This window comes from Oryzias latipes, chromosome 16 (genome assembly GCF_002234675.1).
Source record: "Oryzias latipes chromosome 16, ASM223467v1".
NCBI classification, from domain to species: Eukaryota; Metazoa; Chordata; class Actinopteri; order Beloniformes; family Adrianichthyidae; genus Oryzias; species Oryzias latipes.
In genome coordinates, this window is record NC_019874.2 from 12833800 (window position 1) to 12858465 (window position 24666).

At 41.2% G+C, this 24666-nt stretch overlaps 3 protein-coding genes across 4 annotated transcripts; all 3 read left to right on the forward strand.

The window, feature by feature from the left end:
• The first annotated feature begins 578 nt into the window (after positions 1–578).
• On the forward strand, positions 579–3050 carry LOC101163845 (C-C chemokine receptor type 1-like). The gene is made up of 2 exons (XM_023964605.1): positions 579–721; positions 939–3050. The coding sequence occupies exons 1-2, from the start codon at positions 598–600 to the stop codon at positions 1817–1819; spliced, it is 1005 nt and encodes a 334-aa protein (XP_023820373.1). The 5' UTR covers positions 579–597; the 3' UTR covers positions 1820–3050.
• Positions 3051–5296: 2246 nt separating this feature from the next.
• On the forward strand, positions 5297–8948 carry LOC101164090 (C-C chemokine receptor type 4). 2 transcript variants are annotated; one of them, XM_004078024.4, is made up of 4 exons: positions 5297–5449; positions 6867–7009; positions 7122–7294; positions 7921–8948. In XM_004078024.4, the coding sequence occupies exons 2-4, from the start codon at positions 6874–6876 to the stop codon at positions 8623–8625; spliced, it is 1014 nt and encodes a 337-aa protein (XP_004078072.1). In that variant the 5' UTR covers positions 5297–5449; positions 6867–6873; the 3' UTR covers positions 8626–8948. The 2 variants fall into 2 exon arrangements, with proteins under 2 accessions (XP_004078072.1, XP_023820418.1); XM_023964650.1 differs by lacking the exon at positions 5297–5449 and adding an exon at positions 5558–6108.
• Positions 8949–12099: 3151 nt separating this feature from the next.
• On the forward strand, positions 12100–22973 carry LOC101164340 (C-C chemokine receptor type 5-like). Its single transcript, XM_020710558.1, has 2 exons — positions 12100–12188; positions 21499–22973. The coding sequence occupies exons 1-2, from the start codon at positions 12100–12102 to the stop codon at positions 22550–22552; spliced, it is 1143 nt and encodes a 380-aa protein (XP_020566217.1). The 3' UTR covers positions 22553–22973.
• Positions 22974–24666: the final 1693 nt, after the last annotated feature.

Below are 24666 nucleotides of genomic sequence, written 5' to 3' on the forward strand. Positions count from 1 at the left end.
CCACAAGACAGTGCGCTGAACATTTTTTCTTCAATGATTTGTGAATTTCACTGGTGTCCATGGATTACATCCTTGCCAACTTTATCCACCTTTGTCATGGTAGGGAGAACACGTCAATGTAAGGGTGGGGTCATAGGATAGCACAAGGGTTAAGAATGAAACAAAAATACAAGTAAACCAAAAAAGTGAGCAAGCTTCCAATGCTTCACAAAAAAATCAGAAGGTGGTACTCCTTATTGTAAGGGGACATTCCCCATTTACAGTGTTTGTCTTTTTGGCAGATGGGTTCCATGTAATGGCATGATGCATTTTAATTTTATTAAGTTTGAAATCTAAAATATCTTTTTGACAGTAGAAATTATTTGAAACTTTCTACCTAAAGACAGACTATAAATGACAGAACCCTGTTAAACTAGAGAGCTCTAAATTCTGCTTTAAAGTGGTATTTTCTTCACTTTGCTTCTGGACGTTGTTAAAATTGTCCCGCTTTGTGCTTCAGCTGTAAAACCGATTAGAACTTATTTGTCTGAACTGTTTTAGGATGTAAACGATGACAACCTTTTTTTTTTTTTTTTTTTTTCAGAAAATTGGACATTTATGTTCAACCTCACATCTCTACCTACGGGGATCTATAATTTTTGCGACTATGACTCTGTGGATGTTACCAACACTGGGATTGTGGTTATTCTGTACAATTTGGTGTTTGCCCTGGGTCTCCTTGGTAAGTGTGTGAACAGCACCGGTCAAAGCACTGGCAATCTTTATATTTCAAAATTAACTGTTAAACGTTTTATAATAAGTTGCATTGCAATGACTTCTATCCCTTTTGCAGACAAAAGACATATTTTGTCAATATAGGAAAATATATGCAATGTTTAAAGGTGTGTGTGAAAAAATAACATGTGCATGTAACCTAAGACAATGTCTTTTTTCTAAAGGTAATGGCCTTGTGGTTTGTGTCCTGGTGAAGCACTGGAAGCAGAGCAACTTGACGGACATATGTCTCTTCAACCTGGCTCTTTCTGACCTCCTCTTCGTGATCACACTGCCTTTTTACTCACACGTCTTAGTAAAAGGCTATTGGACCTTCGGAAACTTCATGTGCAGCATCTTGTCAGGATTCCACTGTACAGGCTTCTTCAGCAGCATCTTCTTCATGATTATCTTAACGCTTGACCGCTACATTGTTATCTTGCACAGTCACAAAGTAGCACAATACCGCACAATGAGGCTAACCATCGCTCTGACCCTCACCTCTTGGATTTTGAGCGCCTGTGTTTCTCTGCCGTCTTTCATCTTTACAAAAGTCACAAATGACGAATGTCATTTACTCCCTGAAAATGAAGATTGGTATCATTATGACCTGTTTGCGAAAAACATACTGGGTCTAATCCTGCCTTTGTTGCTGATGGTAGCTTGCTACTCCAGGATCATTCCTGTACTGGTGAAGATGAAAACTGCAAAGAAGCACCGCGTTGTTAAGCTGATCATCTCTATAGTGGGAGTCTTCTTCTTGTTCTGGGCGCCATACAACATTTCCCTTTTCTTGAACTTTTTGCTTTCACATAATATAATCCCTCAAACATGTGATAGCGACAAAAACCTGAGACTGGCAGAGTCAGTGACTGAAGCATTTGCTTACACTCATTGCTGCCTGAATCCCATTATATATGCCTTTGTGGGGCAAAAGTTTATGAGACGAACCCTACAAATGCTGAAGAAGTGGTTGCCGATTTCCACCACAGATCTGTTGGAAAGTGTATCCAGAAGGAGCTCAGTTGTGTCCAGGTCCTCTGGATTCATGGTTACCACCATGTGAAATTTTGTACTAAAAGGATTTACTTACCAACCTTTATTTGGACTATATTTTGTTTGATCACTTGTATTTAGTGGATTAAAGGTTAAAATCAGACGAAAGTTGAAAAAAAGAAAAGGTAATCAAAGGAAAAAACTATTGTCAAAAGGTTTCTGCCACAGACAGCTCTAAAGGGAAGTTGGAAATGCAGTGATACATGGATAAGACATTTTTTTTATTAATTTTCACATATATCTTCATGTAGATGCTGTTTATTATTCAGCATTTATGATTTTTTTATGAATACAGTTTGACAATTGCACCATATTCAAAGTGATCTTTTATATATGCATAAATGCAACCACAATTACACATTCATACACACAACATTATAAAAAAAAATATGCAAGTCATTCTTGTTTATCAAAATATTATTTTAATCTCTATAGTTTTCTTTCTTTCAAAGTTCAAATGAAAGTTATGAGACAGAATTCTTAATTATACCACATAACTAGGTATTAACGTGACGTATGGAAAAACATTTTAAAACAAATGGCTGATGTTGATCATTTAAGCAAAATTATGTTGCTTTTTACATTTTCACATACAAAAAATATTAATTAGTAATGATATTATTGTTGTAAGTAACAGGTCTGGTGGATCAAAGTAGCAGACGGATGGAAAAAAATGGTTTAAGTTGTTTATTGTGAGCTAAAGTCTTCATTAGAAGAAGTGGTTGGACCAGGCAGCAGGCAGGCAGGGTGGCAGGTAATTTCAGAGAATAAGAAACTATAAGGCTGAAGAGAGCTTCTGGATGCTAGTGAAAGAAAAGGGCGAGGCTTATAAACTATCGTTTTGATGAGGGTGAAAGAGCTACAGCTGAGTCAGAGGCAGGACTAGCAGAGGGAGGCAGACCAGGAAGTGGAGAGGAAAAGCACAGCCATTCCAACAATAATTTATATTATATAAATATATTTATATATATATGAATGAATTTGTGTTTTGTAGTCGCATTTCATATTTGAATAGGGAGGACATTTCATTGTGTAATTTTATTTGTGTTTTGCTATTTCTTTACCTTAAACACATGCATATTCATTATTTTGGCACAATCTCTGGCAATGGCAATGGAATCAGCTTTTATATCATGAAACTGTCTTCTTTCCTATTTTTTTTATTTCATATTTTCCTTATTTGCTGTTTTAAATATATGCTGTTTTTTCACGTTCAACAATAAACTAGTTTTAAAAAATAAGCATCTGATCTTAAGAATTTTTGCTTTGATATTGTGATGAGAAATGTAGGTGTGTATTACCATCCCTCTTAAGACCCCAGTTAAGCAATATTAACAACTGTGGCAATACCCCCTATATTGGGATGTCAACGTATGTCAGAATGTCTATGATAGTTTCAAATGTTATCTTTGTAATCTTGGGGTGACTGTCATGTTCCCAAATATAATATACATTTCTTGTTTTGTGAAGACTGATTGGTGTTGGACGATTTCTTCTTTTACTTCAGTAGACAAGAAGAAGATATGGTGTTGTGAAAAGAAGGAAAACTTGGGAAAAACATGTGTTAACAAGACAAAAAATATGGTCAAGTCTTTTTTGGGTAAACGTGGATTGAAAAAACTTAAAGTCCCGCTCCGACCATCTTTTACTCTGTTTTAAAAGCGTTCCCAGTGGTCTTAATTAAGATTTTGACGTTTTTAGACAAAATCATAAAACCTGTGTTGTTTTCTTGGACACAATTTCTGCAAAGCAGCAATGGCTCATTAGAAATTCCTCTCTGAGTTTTTGGTGGGCAGTAGGCTCACCCTCACTTCCTGTCATTCATCGGTTTTCATGCTATCCTGCTCTCAAACCCCCAACATAACGTTACTGGTGGAACAAAAATGGCGAGTAATATTGGAACTATCCAGCCGTACAGTTTTGACCCAGATACCAGTTCTAGCCGTCTGCAAGTGGATGCATCAGTATGGAGCGGAGCAGGAAGCTTGTGGCTTGCCATAGTGGTTTACATGTCACGCCTGCAAACTTTTTTAAATGGCAGGTTTTTTTTCAGTTTGAGTAAAGAAATACTCAGAATTGCAATATATATTTTTTTATATCTTTTCCACTATAAGGAGAATGCCACACGAACATTTTAAAACACCCAAAAGACAATTTTCATCGGATTGGTACTTTAAATTCCATGACGGGGTTTGGGCCGCCGAGGAACCCGCCTTTGACTGCCACCCAAAACACATTTCATCAGCCACTTTTGAGGTCTTGTACGGGTGGTGGGCCCATGGGAGAGTGGTCCCACGTCGTTCCTTCAAGCTGAGCCCGACCTCGGCCCATGAGGAGAGCCCCAGTCACCAGGCGCTGATCCTTGATTGTGCTTCTCATGAGGGGCTTCTGAACTGCTCTTTGTCTGACTTGACATGTCTGCCATGGAAGACCATGTTGAGGTGGCTCGGGCATCTATTCCGCACGCTTCCTGGATGCCTCCCTGGGGAGGTGTTCTGGGCAGTCTTACTGGGCAGAAGCCCCGGAGAAGACCAAGGACACGCTGGAGAAAATATGTCTCTCGGCCGGCCTGGCAACGCCTCGGGGTCCCCCCACTGGAGCTGGAGGAAGTGGCCGGGGAGAGCGAAGTCTGGGCATCTTTGCCCCACGAATCGGTCCAGGATAAGCGGAAGAAGATAAATGGATGGATTAGAACCTTAAAGCTGTGAAATTTTAGTAAAGTAAAGTTCACGAGTCATTTCCCAATGAAAATCCCACTTAAAAAGACTCTTCTGAAATTTTCCCTTGCTTTTCAAGTTAATTAAGCAATTTAGGAGGAAATGAGGACTGAGCAAACTGCATAACTGGGAACAAGACACACAGCTAAACTGTATATTTTTTATGTTTTCAAAAAATTTTCAATCTGCTGCTCTTTTGTGTCAAGCATGCTGTGATGTAACTTCAGTACTGTAGTTTTTTGACCACAACACACAGGTCCTTTATGCTAAGAAGAGCTAAGCAATCTATCAAAACAAACTGAAGTTAAAAAAAAGGGGGGGGCTGGCCTTAAAATTTTCTACCTGCTCACATTAAAGTTAAAACCTCAAAATAAGTTTTATTTTTCCAACTAGTTTATTTTATTTTATTCTTCCTCTGTTTCCATATGGACCCCCCTTGTGTTTTAAAAACACCCAACACTTTAATCTATGGAGAATTGGAGGCAAACTCTCAAGAGACAAATATATTTTGGGGAATTTTTTTAAGACTGATCTAACTTAATCTTTCAATACAGTTTATAAAAAATGGATGAAAGAGTAAGCTGAGGAGCTTCCTGTTCAAAAACATGGAAAGAAAGTGTTCACAAAACAAGAGCAACAGCAAAGTACTACTACAGCATATTTTTCCCCCTACTCATATTTTTTGCCTGTTACCATGAAGCGTACGGGGAGATTTCTCAGAAAACCACATTGACACCTCTCTGCAGGTTTAACACAAAGTCAAGGAAGCATCAAAGCTCAGAACTCATATAACAAGAAATGAGCAGTGTTGCAGGATTTGACACAGAAAAACTGCTTTGCGACTTGACAGGATGACAATGTAACCACGACGAGCCACACAGGAGCATTCACAGAGAAGAGCAGCGATTTTGGAAAGGACCGTGGTAAGCTCTAAAGTTCCAGACTTATTAAGCTTTATCTCGTTTAGAAAAGTTAGACTGAATATCTTTTACTAGAACTGACGCCCCCCCCCCCCACCTACAGCTCCAAGGAGTGTGTAGAGTAGAGGATTTTGGTTGTGGCTATGAACATGTGTTAGCAACGTCAGCCACAGGAAGTAGGGGTCGGCATTGGTGTCAAAGGTGGTTCTGTTTAAATGATAGTGAAAGAAAGTCTGGCATGTGGTTAAGAAAATCCCATAAATTTGGCTGCGATCAGTATGGTTTGATATTTTTAAACGTGAACACAAGAGACTTTGCCGTGTGTGATAACGGCGGCAGAGATTAGTGCTTTAGCCAGTTATAGGAATCAGAGAATGATAAAACTTTAAAGCCTCTTATGTGATTTAGAAAGCTGTTTATCCATCGACCACAGGCCCTCCAGACATGACTCACTCAATGGTAATGGCAGAGGAGCAGTTGAGCCTAAAGGGCGAAAAAGTCCAGTAATAATTTTAAGCCCCCACGAGTTTCATTCTGCGAAAGGTTTTCATTTTTGCCAAACATTTAGTGTTGAATGTGCATTCATTCTTGACAGTGGAACTCTGGGTTCAGAAAAGAGGAGAAGCATGCAAGGCTCCTTTTTGTTCTAGTTCTTAAAACTTGTAAGTAGAATTTATGGTTATTTATGTCTTTTTGATATTAGAAGAAAATTGAGGTCAAATGAAATTTTGGTCTGTAAAATAGAAAAGTTTTAAATGTTGTAAAGTTTAGACTGCAGTTTGAGCTAAAAGATTGAAATGAAACATTTGGCAAAGATTAAGCGGGACTCAATCAGTAGGAAAAAGTTTGTAAGATTAAAAAAATGTTTTTTAAATGGTTATGTCAGTTTATTAAAGCATCACACATGTTTTGCTCTATGGTCTAAAAGTAGGAAATATGTTTCTTAAGAACTACAGTTTTTTGGAGAAAAATCTGAATTAGTTGACATATGACGTTTTAGATTACAAACTACTCTTTAAAATATAATTGTCAAAAAGGAAATCTAAAATAAAAATCCTAGCTTTTGTAGCTTGTTTTTTTCTGTTTATATTTTTGTTTGCTTTATTTGAGTTGTTGTTCACCTTTCGGCGAATTCCTTCAGGGGTCAACCACGGCGAATCAACTTTCTAAACATATTACACTTACAACACTTGATTGACTTTTATCTATAAGGACTCACTCTATATGTCCCTTTTGTGAAAGGTTTTAGAGATTTGTAAAAAGGTTTAAAGATGAATATAATTCATTCATATATAATATTTTTTGTCTGTCTTGGCTTTTTGTGTAATCTTGATAAAATTGTCTTGTTCTTGGCTCTCAGAGGAATCCTTAATCTCTATTTAAGTACTGACTAAAGTTATTATTCTGTTTTACAAAACAGATCGAGGATGACAGAAGCATCAATAGAAGCAACTGTCATGTACGACTATACGAACAACTGTGACAATTCCAGTGCAGACCTTCAAGATGGATCCAAGTTCTTCTTAGTCCTTTACTGCATAATGTTTGGTTTTGGTTTAATTGGTAAGTATGAGTTGCTTGATTGAAGGTTTTTTTTGTCTTTCTGTCAAGTTAAAAACTCTTGCTTACAATCATGTTTTAGAATACTAACTAATGATTTGAATTGATTTCACAGCCAACTGCACAGTTCTGTGGGTTCTCATTAAGCACATAAAGCTGAGGATGATGACGGATGTGTTACTCCTCAATCTGGTTCTGTCTGACCTTCTACTGGCTGTGTCTTTGCCCCTCTGGATTGTCAAATCCCATAATATCGGATTGTGCAAATTAGTAACGGGAATCTATCAGGTTGGCTGTTTAAACTAAATTATGACATTAAAGACCCACTCTGATGAAAATTGTGTTTTTATCATGTTTTTTGTAGAATTTTCCTGATGATGTAGGGCATTAATAAAGTAAATTCAGCATCAAAGCGCATTTCTGAATATTTTGGTATTCAAATTGTTTTGTATTTATGTTTGTAAAGACTTCACATAGAACCCACAACGGCAAGCCACAACCTCCCTGCTCCACTCCGTCCTATAGCATCCACTTCTGGACGAATAGATCCAAATACGTCTTAGTTTTCTTTTGGGGAGCTGGTATCTGGCTATAAAGTGTACGCTGGATAGCTATGATATTGTTCTCCATTTTTGAGGGATGGTGGGAAATGCCGGGCATACTTTGTGCCAACAGTCCTGCCGACAACTCAAACGTGAATTTCTAATGGGCTCCTGCCGCTCTGCAGCAACTATGTATGTATGTTTTGTTTTTGTGGTTAAAAATGGCTTAATCATAATTGAAACACCACTGGGAATGCTTTCACAATAGATTGAAACATTTTCCGAGTGGGACTTTAATGACTGAGTACAATTTACTGCTGTCCTGCTGTTTAATAACTCCGACCTGTCTATATAATGGTTCTATCCATACAGCTAGGTTTCTACAGTGGAACTTTCTTTGTGACTGTGATGAGTGTGGACCGCTACCTGGCCATCGTCCATGCTGTGGCAGCCATTCGAGCCAGGGCACTTCGTTACGGAATCATAGTGAGCGTTGTCATCTGGATTGTATCCGTGATCATGGCGGCGCCTCAAGTGGTATTTGCCTCCTTGGAAAAAGAAGATTTTGACACTTCTCACTGCCATCCGGTGTACCCAGAAGAAACGGTCGAGTTTTGGAAAAAGCTGCGAAACTTCAGCGAAAACACAGTGGGCATTTTCGTGTGCCTCCCGATCATGATTTTTTGCTATGTGAAGATCCTTCTGGTTCTGTCCAAATCCAGGAACTCCAAAAAAGACAAAGTGGTAAAGCTGATCTTCACAGTGGTGTGTGTGTTTGTAGCATGCTGGGTTCCCTACAACATTTTAGTTTTCCTTCAGACACTGGAGCAACTTGAGATCCTGGATGACTGCCAATTATCAAACAATATCAACAAAGCCATGCACTTTACTGAGATCATGGCCCTTTCTCACTGCTGTTTAAATCCAATCATCTACGCATTTATTGGTGAGAAGTTCAGGAAGTCGCTGGGCAATGCTTTGAAGAACCACTTCTGCCGTAGGAGCAGAAGGGCTTTAAGCCACAGAGACACCACAGATAATGAGACATCCAACACAGGTGTTAGGTCCACCTATTAAAGTCATGTGTGGTGACGCATGAAGATGAGTCACCATACGTGCTCAAACATGTGTTTTTGTTCTAAAAATTAAAGAATCACAAAATGTCAAGCTTGTGTGTGGGTGTTAGTGTGCACATAAAGGCTAGATGAATGTAAGAATGTGGTTAAAGCTCAAAAGGTACAACAAAGCATTTGCCGTAACTACAGAAGAATTCATTCTGAAAGTGAGTAAAGGTTCTGAAGTGTATAAAGTTGTTATTCCTTGCTTTTTATTCAGTTATTGTATTTGTAACCCTTAAGTCAATATGTAACACAAATAAAATTGTAATTGTTTCAACTATTTTCATGTGTGTTCAAATATTTTCTGTAATGTTTTTGGCTTTTTGAAATATTTGCAAAAACCAAAGCAGCAAACTTTACACGGTAAGGATTTTTGAAGCACGCACAGCTTAACATCAACTAATGTAGGAATGTCTTCAGTCTGTTCCTTTGTGCATCCTATGTTCTTCAATTTCCAGTTTTGGTATTGTGATTAACCTGCCCTCTTGCTGTTTGAGCTTCATCATCTCAAACCTTTGTCGTCTGTGTGCCACACAACATACTTCCTTGTTCCTTTTGACCTCTTCTCTCTTTCATGCTGTAGGGGTTTTCTATCTGATCTTGCCAGTCACCTCCATGGCTTTAGTCATAAAGACTTTCCAGTATTTAGTCAACCGAATTCCCTTTCAGAAGTTAACTGGTCTGGGTTTTCTTTACCAACAACTACTGCTAGTTTTATGCTGTAAATTTCTTTCAAACTTATTATTTTGGATCTTGAAACAAAACACTTTCCAAAGCAGATCTACAATATTATGTGTTTCTTAAGTGTTCTTTTCAGTTCCCCCAACCCTGCATAGTTTATACCACCAAACACCCCGATTCAAGCAACTAAGTCAACATGTCCAAAGTCCGGCCTATGGGCCAAATGTGGCCCACTATGGAAGCGATTCTGTAGCATAATTAAAAATAAAAGTCAAAACCAGAAATGCTTTTTCATTTTCAAAATTAAGCTGCATTTTTGACTCAAAATTAAAAAGAAAAAGCTATCAGCCAAAATGTTTTCTTTTTCAACATCCCGATTCTGTCACTTAATTAAAATGATAAAGAAAATGGTATTTGACATTTCATTTTCAAACAGTTCTCTGGTAAATATGTAGCAAAATTCATTTAGAAACGTCTAATTTGACAATTAAATGGAGTAACAGAAATGCTTTTTCCTTTTTCAAAATGTAACTGCATCAAATGACTCAAAATTAAAAGGAAAAGGCAAGACTTCAAAATGCTTTTTTCATTTCTTTTTCATTTCTACTTAAAAACCGCTTATTCTGGGTCATAATTAAAATGAAAAGAGGGGATTGCATTTTCATTTTAATATCCACCCTGCAAACATTTCGCAATATTCAATTCGAATAAGCATTTCCAGCAGGGAGGCAGGGCGATGACGTCACTGCTTTCTCTGTGTGTCCGCCTGCTAAGAAACACATGCATATGAATTTTGCTACACATTCACCAGATAACTTTTTTTAAATTAAATGTCAAATACCATTTTCATTATGTCACGATGCAGGGGTGGCTCGAGAGCCGGTAGGACCCAAATGCAGAGGCGGAGGCACGTGGTTCAAGGGCAAGGGGTTTAATTATAACAAAAAGCGCTGCAGAGCAGGATTACAAAACAAAAACTTACTTGGCGTGGCGTGGCATGAAACATGGAATCATGAACGTGGCAAAAACATGGAGACATGAACACCATGACAAAAGGTAATGGACCAGCACAGGAGGAAGGCAGAGACAAGACTTAAATACAGACAGGGCAGACAAGACACAGGTGAACACGATCAGGGCAGATGGGGACCAAAGGAAGTAAAGCACAAGAAACAAGACAAGACAGGAAACCTTTCAAAATAAAACAGGAAACAGAACCAAACAAGACAGAACAAGAACTAAAACGAAAAACAAGACACAACAAACTCAAACCATGACACATTATCATTTTAATTAAGTGACAGAATAAGCGGTGTTGAGGAAGAAACTGAAAAAGCATTTTGGTGGATTGCTTTTTCATTTAAGTTTGAGTCAATAATGCAGTTACATTTTGAAAATGTTTAAGGAGAAGGTCCTATTTGTGTATTCATTGCACCATAGAAAACCACCAGCAGCACGGATTCCAACAGAGAATAGAGACAGTGAAATATGGAAATTGCATGTACTCTTGACACCAAAATGTTTATATGCTCCAATGGTAAGAGAGAAGTAACCTTTGTCATTTCCAGAGGGACGCACCTTCAGAAGGCCATCGAGGAGCAGGCAAATGGAAGGGTATCCAAGGACCAAGGAGATTCCGTATATGAGGAAGGTCGGCATCTCACGTAGCAATGGACGGCAGCTCGGCTGGATTTGATGCTTTGTACTTGATATCAGTGGTTCTCAAATAGATGGACAATAAGAGCACAGATTACTTAAATATTAATCAGCAAAGGGGTGTCTGGATACTGCAAATGAAGAACAATTAAGATCGATGAGGGATCGTAGGTTTTGATAATATTTTAGCTGGGCTGAACCTCATGCATATAGAGGCGGATGACAACAAGTCTCTAAATGGAGATACTCTTAGTCGAGTGTCATCTGCTTGAAAGCAGGGCAGGCTGAGGATTGGTTTGCGACACAAATTTTAACTCTTGGAACTGAAGCTAGAGAGCGTCAGTGACATAGTTTCTACAGCCAGGATAAAATTTGCTCATAATTTAAAGTTATTTAATACTAAACCATGTCAAACGATGACGCATTTAACTATTTATCATCCCATTCCTTAAAAACAACCTTTGTAATAATCTCCACGGCTGAATTCTCTTAAAACCACATGAGCCGTAAATGGACCATTAGAGCTGTGGATTTTGGTTAACGACCTAAATTTCCGGCGGCCGGACATTCATAAACCAGTCTTCATAAATGTTTTCCCCCACACCAACGTAGGGCGCAGCCTCAAAAAACAAGTGGAGGGAGACCGAAGACCTGAAGCCGTCATCGTCACAACAAAACCACTCCAAGCATCAAAAATTAGAGACCAGAAAAGCAAGACAGAAACATCCAGAACAAGGCACACAGAGGTCCAGGACTGAACCACCCAGAACAAGAAAACATGATGAACGGAAGAACTTGGGGAAAATGCACATAGCAAAATTCAGGTGGCCCAACAGCGACAAATTCTTATTTATACAGATTTGAAAAACGAGTCGCGACCACGGAGTCGTAAAAGACCGGTGACTAGGAGGAAAATAGAACACCGAGAAAACATTAAGAAGATGCAAAACAAAGGGGAGCCCATAGAATTACACCAAGTCCAGCACAGGGTTTCCGAGAAATGAAATCAAAAAGCATGACTGATACGACAGCCGAAAGGTAAACTGATACATAACACTTCGAGTGCCACCTAAGCCAGGAGACGGCACTGGGAGGGATGGAGAGGCAGAACAGTGAGAAAATCAGCAACATGAGCCTCCCCAGCCATGCACTGCGTCCGGTGGAATTATTCATGGAGATGGCAAGGTCAGCCGAAGTGCAAAAAAGAAAACCGTAAGGATCATGAGGAATTAGGCTGCTGATGCCCAAAATGGATGAACCGCGAGCGCCGATAGTTCTCACATAATCGCGTCAAACGTGAAAACTTCGAGTGGCCACCTTAGGGCTGACTCTCAAACGGAAAAATGGGGCCCTGGAAAGAGCCCATCATAAAGCCCCCCCACAAACCAGCCAGAAATCCCTATATCAACCAGAGAGAGAAAATAACAAAATATCTGATAGGTTGAGAAGACAGGGCCACATATAAAACTGACATATTCATAATGGGGCTGATGTTAGATCCCTGAAGGCTAGGGATGGACTCCCTGGGAATATAAAGCGGGGTGGCTGTCCACAAACCAGTCAGCCTCAAGGAAGAAACGGTGGAGCAGAACAGACAACATGCAGTCGTGATGACACGAGGATCACTGTTTCCGGACCAAGCAAAATAAAATGAGAAAGGAGCCACAGATGCTGCATAAAGAGACCACTCACAAGTAAAATGTCCACAGATGTGACAGGTCCATAGACAGACCAATCCAAATGCAGGCTAAACTATTGAATGTACACAGCTTTAACAGAAAACAAACAAAACAGAGACCCACCACAACAAAGCCAGCACAGAATGATGGCCAAATTCACGTCCGGCTCCCAAACAACACACAGCAACAGAAGTTATGCCAAAAACCACAACAATTTGCAGCCAGCATAAGAAACCCGTCCAGGCGAGGACCGCCAGCCGTCATAACCACGGAAAAAGACCCCACAACCCCAAAACAACACCAGGACGACGCAGACCGACCCACAACCTGCACACCACAGGACGCTCCCCCCGCAGACGCGCTTGCCTGAGACGCCGGACGCTGCCGCCCCGAATGACAAGCGAGCTGCAACGCCTCCGAAATCGCCGAAAAAGAAGGGGAGAAGGATGCCCCCACATCTGAAGAAGGGGAACCATCAAACCCGAAGAAGAACGGGGGGAAGACCATGACATCGAGAAAGTGAGAAGGAGAAATGGCGAGCATGGAGGACCGACGACGAACACAGCGCTTGCGGTAAAGGAAGAGAATGAACAACTGCCCACGTGGACTTAAATAGGACGCTGAACAGGTGAATTGATTAACTGAACCCCTCTAGGGCAGTAACCGAGTGAAACACTGCTAGAGTAGTCTGCCTGAAACGCGACCATGTTCGCTCATTTTGTTCGCACTAATTAATTATTTCGTTGGAACGAATTAGTATTTTGTGGGAATGGAATATTATCTCGTGGGAACGGAATATTGTTTAATGGGAACAAGATATTATTTTTGGTAAAAAGATATATTTTATTTTTTCCAAGTCAGGACATGGGCTCCGGATGGCTTAGTTCTCTAAGAAAAGAAAAAAAAGAAAGAAACAGCAGTTTTCTCCTGGCACTCCGGCTTCCTCCCACAGTCCAAAAAACATGATACGTTGTTAAATTGTGCTTAAGTGTGTATGTGAGAGTGTGTATGACCCTGTAACAGACTGGCAACCTGATAAAGGTATACTCTGCCTTCAACCCAACCGTAGGTGGCATAGGCTCCAGCAGCCCCATGACCCTGAGAGGGATTATGCAGGTTCTGAAGATAGATGGATGGACAACTTAGCAGAAGTAAAAAGTTATGTTTGAACAAACCACAAATTGTCTTGGGATCTGAGCCATGAACACTAGAGCACTGCCCCCAGAGTAGAGAAAAGTTGGATTGATTACCATTCAAATGAAATAGTCAGGACTAAAAGTTGAAAGAACAATGCAAAACCCACCCCAGAAGACAAAAGGAGCCCATGTCTTAAACACAACAATCAAGCACATAAGTGAAAGGGGTGGTGATTTGGGTGGGAATTAGGTAAACTACTGACCTCAAACTAACTTGAACATCTTAAATGTATCACTTTAATCAAATCAGATTGTTTTTGTGTCTTATTTCTTCTCAAATTACAAACCAAAAGCACTAAATTTCACATCATGTTTAGTTTTTTTTTTTTAACTTGTTCTGTCCAACAGCTGAGCAAACAGATTAGAGCTGAAGGCTTTTTGTGTTGGACAGGTTTTACTATCACAAAAAGAGGTTATATAGCTTCAAGAAACTATAGTGTAGATTTGTATAAACCCCTTTTTGTCGTATTATTTTTTATTTATTTGTTACATTTAGTGTGTGTGGGGAGGGAGAGGGGAAGAATGTGAGGGGAGGGTGGAAGAGAGTAAAAGGAAGAAAGGTGAAAAGGTGGGGGATACAAGCACTGATTTGAATAAGTTATTATTTTAAGCTGTAACAATTATACCAGATCTGCTGGAAAGACGAATGTTACATAAAAAGTGAAAATCTGACACTAAGATGAGCGAAAAAAATCTGTCCATCAATACACTGTAGGTAAGGAGGAGGGATGAAGCAGACATGGAGCAGTGTGGCAGTGTGCACGTGCACGTGGGGGTGGAGATACATGCATGCTGCCGACGTGAACCGTGTGTTCATAAAGGGAGCCAGATCCTACCTAGCCAGACCAGCCAGACCAGGAGAGGGGAGGAGAGCCCCCCAGGCCAGAAGCCCCCCCAGCATCCGGACCCAGGCAGCCCGGGAGGGGAGGAGGAGGGGACCGCCCACCCCACCAGCCAGGCACAGAGAGGGCCCCCTTGCAGGGGCCCCCCCAATGCCCAGAGGCACAAGCGAACCCAGTGTCCGGCCCCCAGGCCACAAGACAGGAGCGCTTAGCCGTACCAGGCGGCAGCCATGGGGGCCACCGGGCGCCGGACACCGAGACAAAGGCCAGGGACGAAGCCAGGGCCCCCGGAACCCATGAGCCGGCCACCACCCGACCGGCGCCCCGTCTCCGCTAGCCAGCCCAGGCACGCGACCTTAGCAACCCAGGGATCGCCACGCACCCACAGCCACCCCCCATAACCCTAAAACCCTACGCACTACACCCCCCCCCCCCTGCCATAATATCTGAGCCCCCCTACCCAACCCTCTCATTGCCCTCCCCTCTCTGTGATGGGGAGGGAAAGCCCCAGAGGGTCCCAGCGAGCCAGCCCCCAGGTCCGTCCTACTCATGCACTCACACACACATACTCACAATCATCTGGTTACCCTCCCTACCCCCGCCGCCACGCAGTAACCCCCCCCCCCCCCAGCCGGCCGACCCCCAGCGCCGTATGCCCGACCCTTCCCGCAGCCGACAGGATACCCATAAGCCCGGCCTCCCTGAGAGGACCAGGCGGGTGAAGACCGGCCGCCCCCCCCCGACCCCACCCATGTATGGAGGTGTGGGAGTGCTGTGTGTGTGCTGCAGGTAAAATAGGAGGTCACCAGTGTGGGGGGCTCCACCGCTGCCAAGCCACAAAGCCCCCCACTCCGGTTCCCTCTGTGACTTGTGTGTATTTGCTGTGTGTGTGCTGCTAGCATGCAGTGTGTGTGTCTACAGAGGAAGTTAAAATTGTGGGGGGGGCCAGCGAAAGGTGAGCACGGATGTTTCACCGTGCCCCCCTCCACCAGACCCTCTCCACAAGGCCCTAGATGAATCAGAGTGTCTAATATGCAAGTAAAAAGCGGGGAGGAGGGCGGGTGCCAACGACAACCCAGAGAGGGGCATCCCCAGTGAGCCCCGCCAGCATACCCCTCCCATCCAGATCCCGGGGCCCTATGTGCCTGTGTGCAATATTTGTTTGGGTGAGAGCGGGGAGGAGCGGGCGGATGGGCACAACCGGGGGAGAAGGCTCCCCCGAGCGACCGCCCCCCCAGCCGGCCGCGGTAGGCGCCCCCCCTCCCAGAGGGGCCGGGCAGCCAGAAACGGCAAGCCAGCCGCAGTTGGAGGCCAGAGCCTCGTGGCGCCGAGAGACAGCCAGCAAGGAAGGGTCCCGGTGCCAGAACGGAGGGGCAGGGGGTCCAGCCCCACCATTCATACCCTGGCCCCCCTAAGGACTAGCACACTGCCCCCCCAGCCCCCCCCCCAAAAAAAAATTAAATAAATATAATAATAATAATAATAATAATAATAATAATAATAATAATAATAATAATAATGAAATAAACCCACCCAAGTGAACCCATTAACCCCTGCTGTGACTGCGGCGTCGACCCCCGGGGGGCCAGGCCACGCGCCAACTACCGGCCACGGGCGAAACACCGGCCATGGGCAGACGACCCCAGGCCCCAGAGCCCCAAGCCCCCCCCCCAGCCCCCGCCACGGCGACAAGCCACCCAGCACGGCACCCGGCCGCCGTTCCCGGTAAGCCGCACTGCCTACCCTGCGCCCAGAAGGCACCCGCCCAGGATTCCCTGCCAAGTAGCCGGCAGAGTGTGCGCCCCCACCACCACCCCACCCAGGCAACCAGAGCCCCGAGCCGGGAGAACAACAGGCCCGGCAGAGCCCATCCCCCCAAACCCACCCCGGCCCACCCAACCAGCCAGGACCCGGCTCAACCTATCACCATCCCACCCCTACTAGGTGATGTGACTAACCAGCTGGAGCCAGGGAGAGTCTGAAGCCGACAGGTTTTTTGTGGAGGACATTGTCTCTAAACTAATATGCTCTGACATGAGGTTTCTGTAGTGGTTGATGCTAAGATTATTTTTAGATTTCCAGTTTAGGAGGATAGTTTTCTTTGCGATACATACAGCGGTGAGAACCATATAAGCCTTGTTAGATTCCATGTTGATGTTATTCAGGTCACCTAATAAGCAGAATTTGGGGCAAGCAGGAATCTTATGATTAAACCAGATTGATAAATCCTCACAAACCTTACGCCAAAATGATTGGACAGGTGGACAGACCCACAGGGAATACAAATAGTCGTCTATGTTGTTACCTATGCACTGTGTGCATATAGCAGACTGATTGAGACCCATTTTAAATAACCTCTGTCCGGTGTAGTGAGTTCTGTGGAGAATCTTGTATTGAATAAGTTGCAGATTAGGGCTTTTGGTCATATTAAAGGCATTCAAACAGATCTGTAGCCAAAATTGATCACTAAAATTCAATGATAGCTCAGACTCCCATTTTGTCATGGGTAAGTAAATGGTTTCATCTATGTCTGATAACATCTTATAAATTTTGGAGGTGAGTTTGGGATTTTTAAGGTCCATGAAATGTGTTACTGTAAGGGGAGGGTCTAGGTCTATTTGGGTCAGGCAGTATTTAGTGCTTATAGCTGATTTAAGCTGCTGATATTCTAGAAATTTGTTTATATTAATTCCATAGGTTGAGGATAACGTTGAGAGGGACATAAATTTTCTATTCTGAATTATATGCTGGAACTGCTGGATTCCTTTGTTCTTCCATGAAGCAAAATGAATCATGTTTTTGTTAATCAAAATGTCAGGGTTATTCCAAATGGGGGTAAGTTTACATGGAAATAATGTGAGGTTGTTTTTTTTAAGAAAAAAAAAATCATGTTTAGTTTTAACTGAACAAAAAACCGCTCAGATATGGTTATGGTTTGTGTCAAGAACATTATCCCACAGAGACTGAAATGCAAGATAAGATCTACAGCAAACAGTTACAGTTTAAAAAAGCAAAACCAGCCTTGTTATGGTAATTCTGTCATATATATAATTCAACAAAGAATTGTTTGTGTTATATTCTGTGAACTATAATTACTCACTAAGAGAAACAATTTACCCTTTTTAAATTTTTAAGGTGTTATAAAAGTTGGCACCAAAAGCAGGTTTATGGAGAGCTCACCCATAATTAAACTGTTTAAAAAATACATCCATTTAAAGTTGATTAGAGCATCTATAAGTAATATTGCCTTTTTGCCTATATGTTTTTAGAGTATTTTCATTGCCAGAAACAATTGAAATTATAGCATCAGATTACACCAAACATTTACCCTCCTTGCAAAACCAGCATTGGTTTGGGGAGGGGTTAATTGCATCTCTTATAACGGTTTCTCTATAATATTTTATCATTTCTCATAGCAGAAGCAGATTTTGTGACTCCTTAGATTACTTACTGCTGAGTATCTTGTGGTCCAGAAATGAATTCCACTGGCAGCTACAATAGGTATGTGAGTCCTTTTACTAGAAAAATATTTGGTGTTTATTTGTTCTTTTCTTTTTAATGAATTTTACACATAATATCACAATTTAAATTTTACAGACTAAAGTACTGTAGAACTACTACTTACCCTGTCTTTTAACAGTTTTCTTTTATACACTTTTAAACATATTGGACACACATTTAAACACCAAAATAATGTGAAGAAGATGTCACAGTCTGAAAATAAAAGCATTTAAACAACATCAGTGCTCAGCTGATTTTACTGGGTTTCAATGACATTTCAAACAGTGGAAAAATTATGAACTTTGTGGTTAATCTGAGAAATAATAGTTTTAACTCCCAGCAGCAACACCATTTTCACTTTAAGACACATGCAGATTACAAGTCAGATTAGAAGATCTTGTATTTTCTTCTTATGCAAAACCTATCTATAAATTAGTTATAGCATTGTAAGAGTAAAAGCCATATATACATAAATTGCTTAAACACTTTTGGATATACCGTTTTTAAAAGGGCAGGTGATGCTAAACACTGATAATTACAAGGCTGTTTGACAGAATGAAAGAAAATTGCAAACACATAAGTTCAAAGGCAGCTACATGAACAGACACACTCACCGCTCACTTTCTTGGGTACACTTGCTAGTGCTGGGTTGGACCCCTTTTATCTTTAGAACTGCCCTTATAACAGCAACAATACTCAGGTAGGCTGTGGTGTTGCAACCATGCTCTGTTGGTACCAAGGGGCCCAAAATGTCCAATAACCCATAGCATTTGACCACCACCAGCAGCCTGAACCATTGATACGAGGCAGGATAGATCCATTCTTTTATGTTGTTGACACCAAATTCTGACCCTACCATCCGAATCACTCAGCAGAAATGGAGACTCATCAGACCAGGCAACGCTTCTCCAATCTTCTTTTATCCAGTTTTGATGAGCCTGTGTGAACTGTAGCTTCAGTTTCCTGTTCTTAGCTGACACCCGGTGTGGTCTTCTGCTGCTGTTGTCCATCTTCCTCAAGGTTGGACGTGTTGAGCGTTCAGAGATGCTCTTCTGCAGACCTCGGTTGTAACCAGTGGTTATTTGAGTTACTTCTGGCATCAACAAAGCATTTTAGCCTACAGAGCAGGGAGAACTGCTGAGCTCAGACTTACTTGAACATCTTAAATGTATCTAAGTTTCACATCATGTTTAGTTTTGTCTGAATAAAAAACCTCTCAGATATGGTTATGGTTTGTGTCAAGAACATTATCCCACAGAGAATGAAATGCAAGATAAGATCTACAGCAAACAATTACCATTTAAAAAAAAAAAAAAAGGCCTTATCTGGTAATTCTGTCAGATACATCAGTGGTCCCCAACCTTTTCAACGTTAAGGAGCAGATACACGTCAGGCAATGATTTCACGGATCAGTCTAAAAGATGTGGCGGATGATTATTGTGACAACGATACGATGAAGTAGGAATAGAGATGAAACAAGGCGATCTGCTGTAACCCTTGTGCTATCCTTGGCACTTTAACGTTGGGAGTTGGGTCATCTAGACTCCACTAGACAGTGCTCTGAACCTTTTTTCTTCAATGATTTGTGATCTTCACTGGTGTCCATGGATTACATGAAATCTTCCACCTTTATCCACCTTTGTCAGGGTAGGAATAAAACGTCAAAGTAAGGGTGGGGTCATCTAAGATAGCACAAGGGTTAATTTGACACACATGACATTGTACATCGCACAGGTGTCATCATTCTTTCCCCTTCCCACATTCATTCATTCATTTTCTATTCCGTTTGTTCCCTTTCGGGGTCACGGGGTTGCCGGAGCCTATCCCGGCCACTTGTGGGCGAAGGCAGGGGACACCCTGGACTGTTCGCCCGTCTGTCGCAGGACCACAATCACACACATATTCACTCTCACACTTACACCTAGGGACAATTTAGACTACGTTCACACCGCAGGCTGAAACGACCAAATTCCGATTTTTTGGCCCCTATGCGACCCAGGCCACTTGGGTATGTGGTCTTGAATCCGATACGTATTCGATCTTTTGAAATGCGACCTCCGTCTGAATGGCCAGGCCACATGAATCCGACCCGTACGTCATCGATACGCTACAAACGTCATCATTCTGCGTTGAAGTAGGCGGAAACGAGACCATAAACATCAACCATGGCAGATGCTGCTGCTGAGACCAGTCAGTGGAAGGGAAGTGAGGTCACCGATTGGATTCATATTTGGGGTGACAGCTCCATTCAGGCCAAACTCCAGGGCTCTTATTGCAACCGGGCAGTTTTGGGAAAAAATTCCATCGAAATGGCCAAGCTTGGTGTTGGACCTTCCCCGCGATGACTTTTTTCCCTTTCGGACCGTGGTCAGAAGCACGGGTTGGATCCTCCTTCGGGGTTCACTTCCCCATTCTGACCCTCAGATTTTCGAGAGCGGGTTAGTCAAGAGTCAACAGCATTTATTCTGGTGGAAACCTTTTATTATCGTTCTCCTTCCTCCTAACACACAACATAAATGCGCGCCCCCACTGCCCCCCTCATTCCCACCTCGCTGCACGCGCTCTCTCCTCTCTCTTACACACACAGGCGCGGCCCCACCACATTCACATCCCCATTCCACAACAGTGGGTACAGACAATCCTGGCTCCAATGCCTTCTTAAAATGAGAAGATTGTATTTGTGCTGGCTCCTTTGTGAAAATAAATGTAATTAAAGCCGCAAGCATTTCTTAAAAAGACAAAAAGTCAAAGCAAATTTTAACCAACTAAGTGGATTGTGTTCTTGATATTATTGCAAGTCCAAAAACATAAAAAAATCATTAAAAAACCATTTAAAAAAGTCATGAATTGATTTAAAAACAACTACGACGACAAGTGAAATTTTTGTAATGGTTTACAATCCACTGAAGTTTTATCAGTTTTACTGTCGATGATAACGTTCTGTTTTATTTGCCCAAACTTCCATTTTCTGCAAATTCTCAGATTGCTTTCAAATTAAACCTTTCAGTAATGGTCGAGGAAAAACATGACAAATTAACTAACAAATAAACAAGATTAATACATTTCCAGAAGGTATCGATTTTTTTTCCCCTTTTTTATTCCCAAGAACATTATGATAACAAAAAAGGGGCAAAGGCTTTATTTATTCACCTTCTCTTATTTTGGTATGCCATTTGATTGTAAGAAAATGTAATGTCATTACAGATTGAAGGAACAGAAATGATAGATGCGTCTACATTTTTCACTACTGACTTTTTTCTGGTTTGCTTTATTTCAGCAACGTAACAGAGCCCGTCACCGGAACATTCCCAATATATGACATCACTGCTTATGGTTTCTGCAGTTATCATAAGATTCATTTTATTCCTGGCCTCTACATCATGTTCTTCCTCCTGGGGCTGCTGGGAAACTCTCTGGTCATCTGGGTCGTTGTTTGCGGAGCACGACTCCGCAGCATGACTGACATGTGCTTGTTGAACCTGGCCATTGCTGACCTCCTCCTGGTGTGCTCCCTCCCTTTCTTGGCATATCAAGCCAGGGACCAGTGGCTGTTTGGAGATGCTATGTGCAAGATTGTCCTGGGTGTTTATAATGTTGTCTTTTACAGTGGAATTTTTTTCATCTGTTTGATGAGCATTGACCGCTACTTGGCAATAGTTCACGCTGTTTATGCTATGAAAGCACGGACACTGTTCTTCGGAAGGATTGCAGCTGCTGTTACATGGACGGCTGGATTTTTGGCCTCTTTCCCTGAACTGATCTTCATTAAACAGCAGGAAGAGGGGGACAGACACCACTGCCTCTCTGTTTATCCTGATTCTGGAGCTGGTGAGGATGATTCCTCTCACTTCTGGAGAATCTTTGGCATTTTCAAAATGAACATAATGGGTCTGTTTGTCCCTCTTTGCATCATGGTTTACTGCTACTCACAGATCATCTGGAAGCTGCTGGACAGCCACTCATCCAGAAAACAAACCATCCGTGTAGTTATACTAGTGATTGTTGTTTTTTTCTGCTGCTGGGTTCCCTACAACATTACATCAATGGTCAAAGGGCTGGAGCTCCTTCAGATCTACACGGGATGTGAGAGCAGCAAAGCTATCACACTGGCTTTACAAGTCACAGAAGTCATTGCCTACTCTCACAGCTGTCTGAATCCCATTTTATATGTGTTTGTTGGGGAAAAGTTCAGGAGGCAGCTGTTGAGATTGATATCCAAAACTCCCTGCTTGATTTGTCAGATGATCAAGGTCTACATACCACAGGAAAGAATCTTTGGATCAACCTATTCACAAAGTACAAGAATGAATGAGAGAAGCACTGCAGTGTGAACTGAAAAAAGAAGGGTGTGATTGTACTTTCAGCAGATAATAGAAATGAGTTGTGGTCGGTAGTATCTCTATTAATTTGTCTACATGTGAAAGCACTCCAAAAGTTTTAAGTACATCCTGGAAAATCTTATATCCTAAAAACATAAACTAACCTCTTGATGAAAGAGTCAACAAAAAAACTTTGACTTGTCTTACATTTCATTGAGACAAATTGTCTGTTTGGAAGCATTATAAGAAACCTAGGAGTGCTTGCCACGTTTTCCCCAGTTTAACTAACAGCTTTTTTTAATAGAACTCCTGTCAAAACTGTTCTTTACAGTCTGTATTTTAAAATTCTGTAATCCTCATTTCAATCTCTTGAGAATACAGGCTTTACAAGCCCCTTTGCTTTAATTGCAGAAAAACATAAGTGAAACATTGGATCAAATAACCGAAGTTCTGTATTGTTTTAAATTTAAAAATATTAGTTTCTTCTCTTATTTTGAGTTCCGTAAAATATTAACTCAATATTTCAATGAGATGAAAACTAATAATTTTATATGTAACAAATTACAGAGCTTTTGTTAATTGATCCAATGTTCCACTTTTTAATAAAACAAAAAAGAGTTAAAATAGTTAAAAGCAATATAATATTATGTTACTAAGAAAAAGGCAGACATTTTTTTAGTGTTGGTGCCTTTAAAAATGTGGAAAGATGTTGTAGGTTTTTTAGAACTTTTGAAACTTGAGGCAATCCTACTAACCCGACCCTATAGAAGTTATTTAGGACATTGCCTTGTCAAGATTATGCTTTTGTTTTTGTTTTTTTCGAGATGTAGTTTGTGAGTAAATGTGAAATTTTTGACTGAGTTTAAATTTCAGTTATGTCAAGCTTTCTCTGACTGTCAAAATCAACATAATATGAGATTTTTAAAAGTTCCTCAATATTCATTTTAATTCAATTTTATTTATATAGTCCAACATTTACAACAATAGTCATCTCTATAGGCTTCATGGCGGTGATTGTGAAATAAACCTGAATCATAAAGAACATAAAGTCAGAGTTCAATAGCTGATTGCTAAACTAAATTAAACAGACTAAACTAAACTGGGCATCCCTTCTCTTAGACCAGGGATGGGCACTTATTATAACCCGCGGGCCCCATTGGGTTCTAAATTTCGATAGAAGGACCAGACCAGGAGCAGATGCGTGGAGTGAGAATGATATAACATGGAATGTAGATGAAAACATTTGGATTGAAATTTATATTCTAAAACAGAATATTCTAGAGTTTTTAGTTTAAAACATTTGTTCCCATTTTAGATCTCTTTTTTATTGTGAAGCCCTTTTGTACCTTCAAGGATTTGTAAAGTGCTATATGAATATCATTCATTCATGATCCTTTTAATGAAATAAATAACATTATTTATGAAATAAAACAATGACCAAATAACACTTAATGATTTTCAAAGACAAAAATTTAGGAAAAATATACTGATACATTTAAAAACAAAAAAACAATAAATAGTCAATCCTCTCCCATCATAATCCTAATAAACACTTTCAGAGGGCTGCAGCTCCTCACGTCTCAGTTTGCGCTGCTGGGCTGAGTTCTGCACGTCTGTTTCTCATCCATTAATAAAGAAAAAGCATATTTGTATATTTCCTGCTGCAGCTATGCATATATCTGCGTTACCTTTTCACCAGCAGAGTTCCCTGGTTTATTGCAGGAGTTACGTTCTAAAAATAACCCGTGATGATGGGTGAAATCCACGGAGTCTGATTACAGACGTAATGGCAGTAAAACTCCTCACAGACATGAACATTTTCACCCTTTTCTCTTGTTTAAAGTCTCATACATTCCTAGAAATTAGGTCGAGGATCTTAGAATGAAAACAAAGATCTGATTGATCACAGATTTCTGATCTGAAGAGCTCCACGTTTCTGTACAGGAGACAAGGCACAAACTGTGGAGATGGATTGACAAGGTCTCCAGCCAATCAGGACACAGAACAGGTTGCGCTGTTTAAAAAATGCTGCATAATCGCTGTAAAAGAATGAGTTAAACCGGGAAAGATGAACTGCGATGTAGACTCCTTCGCTAGTGAAGGTAGGAAAAATGGCAGCTATACAA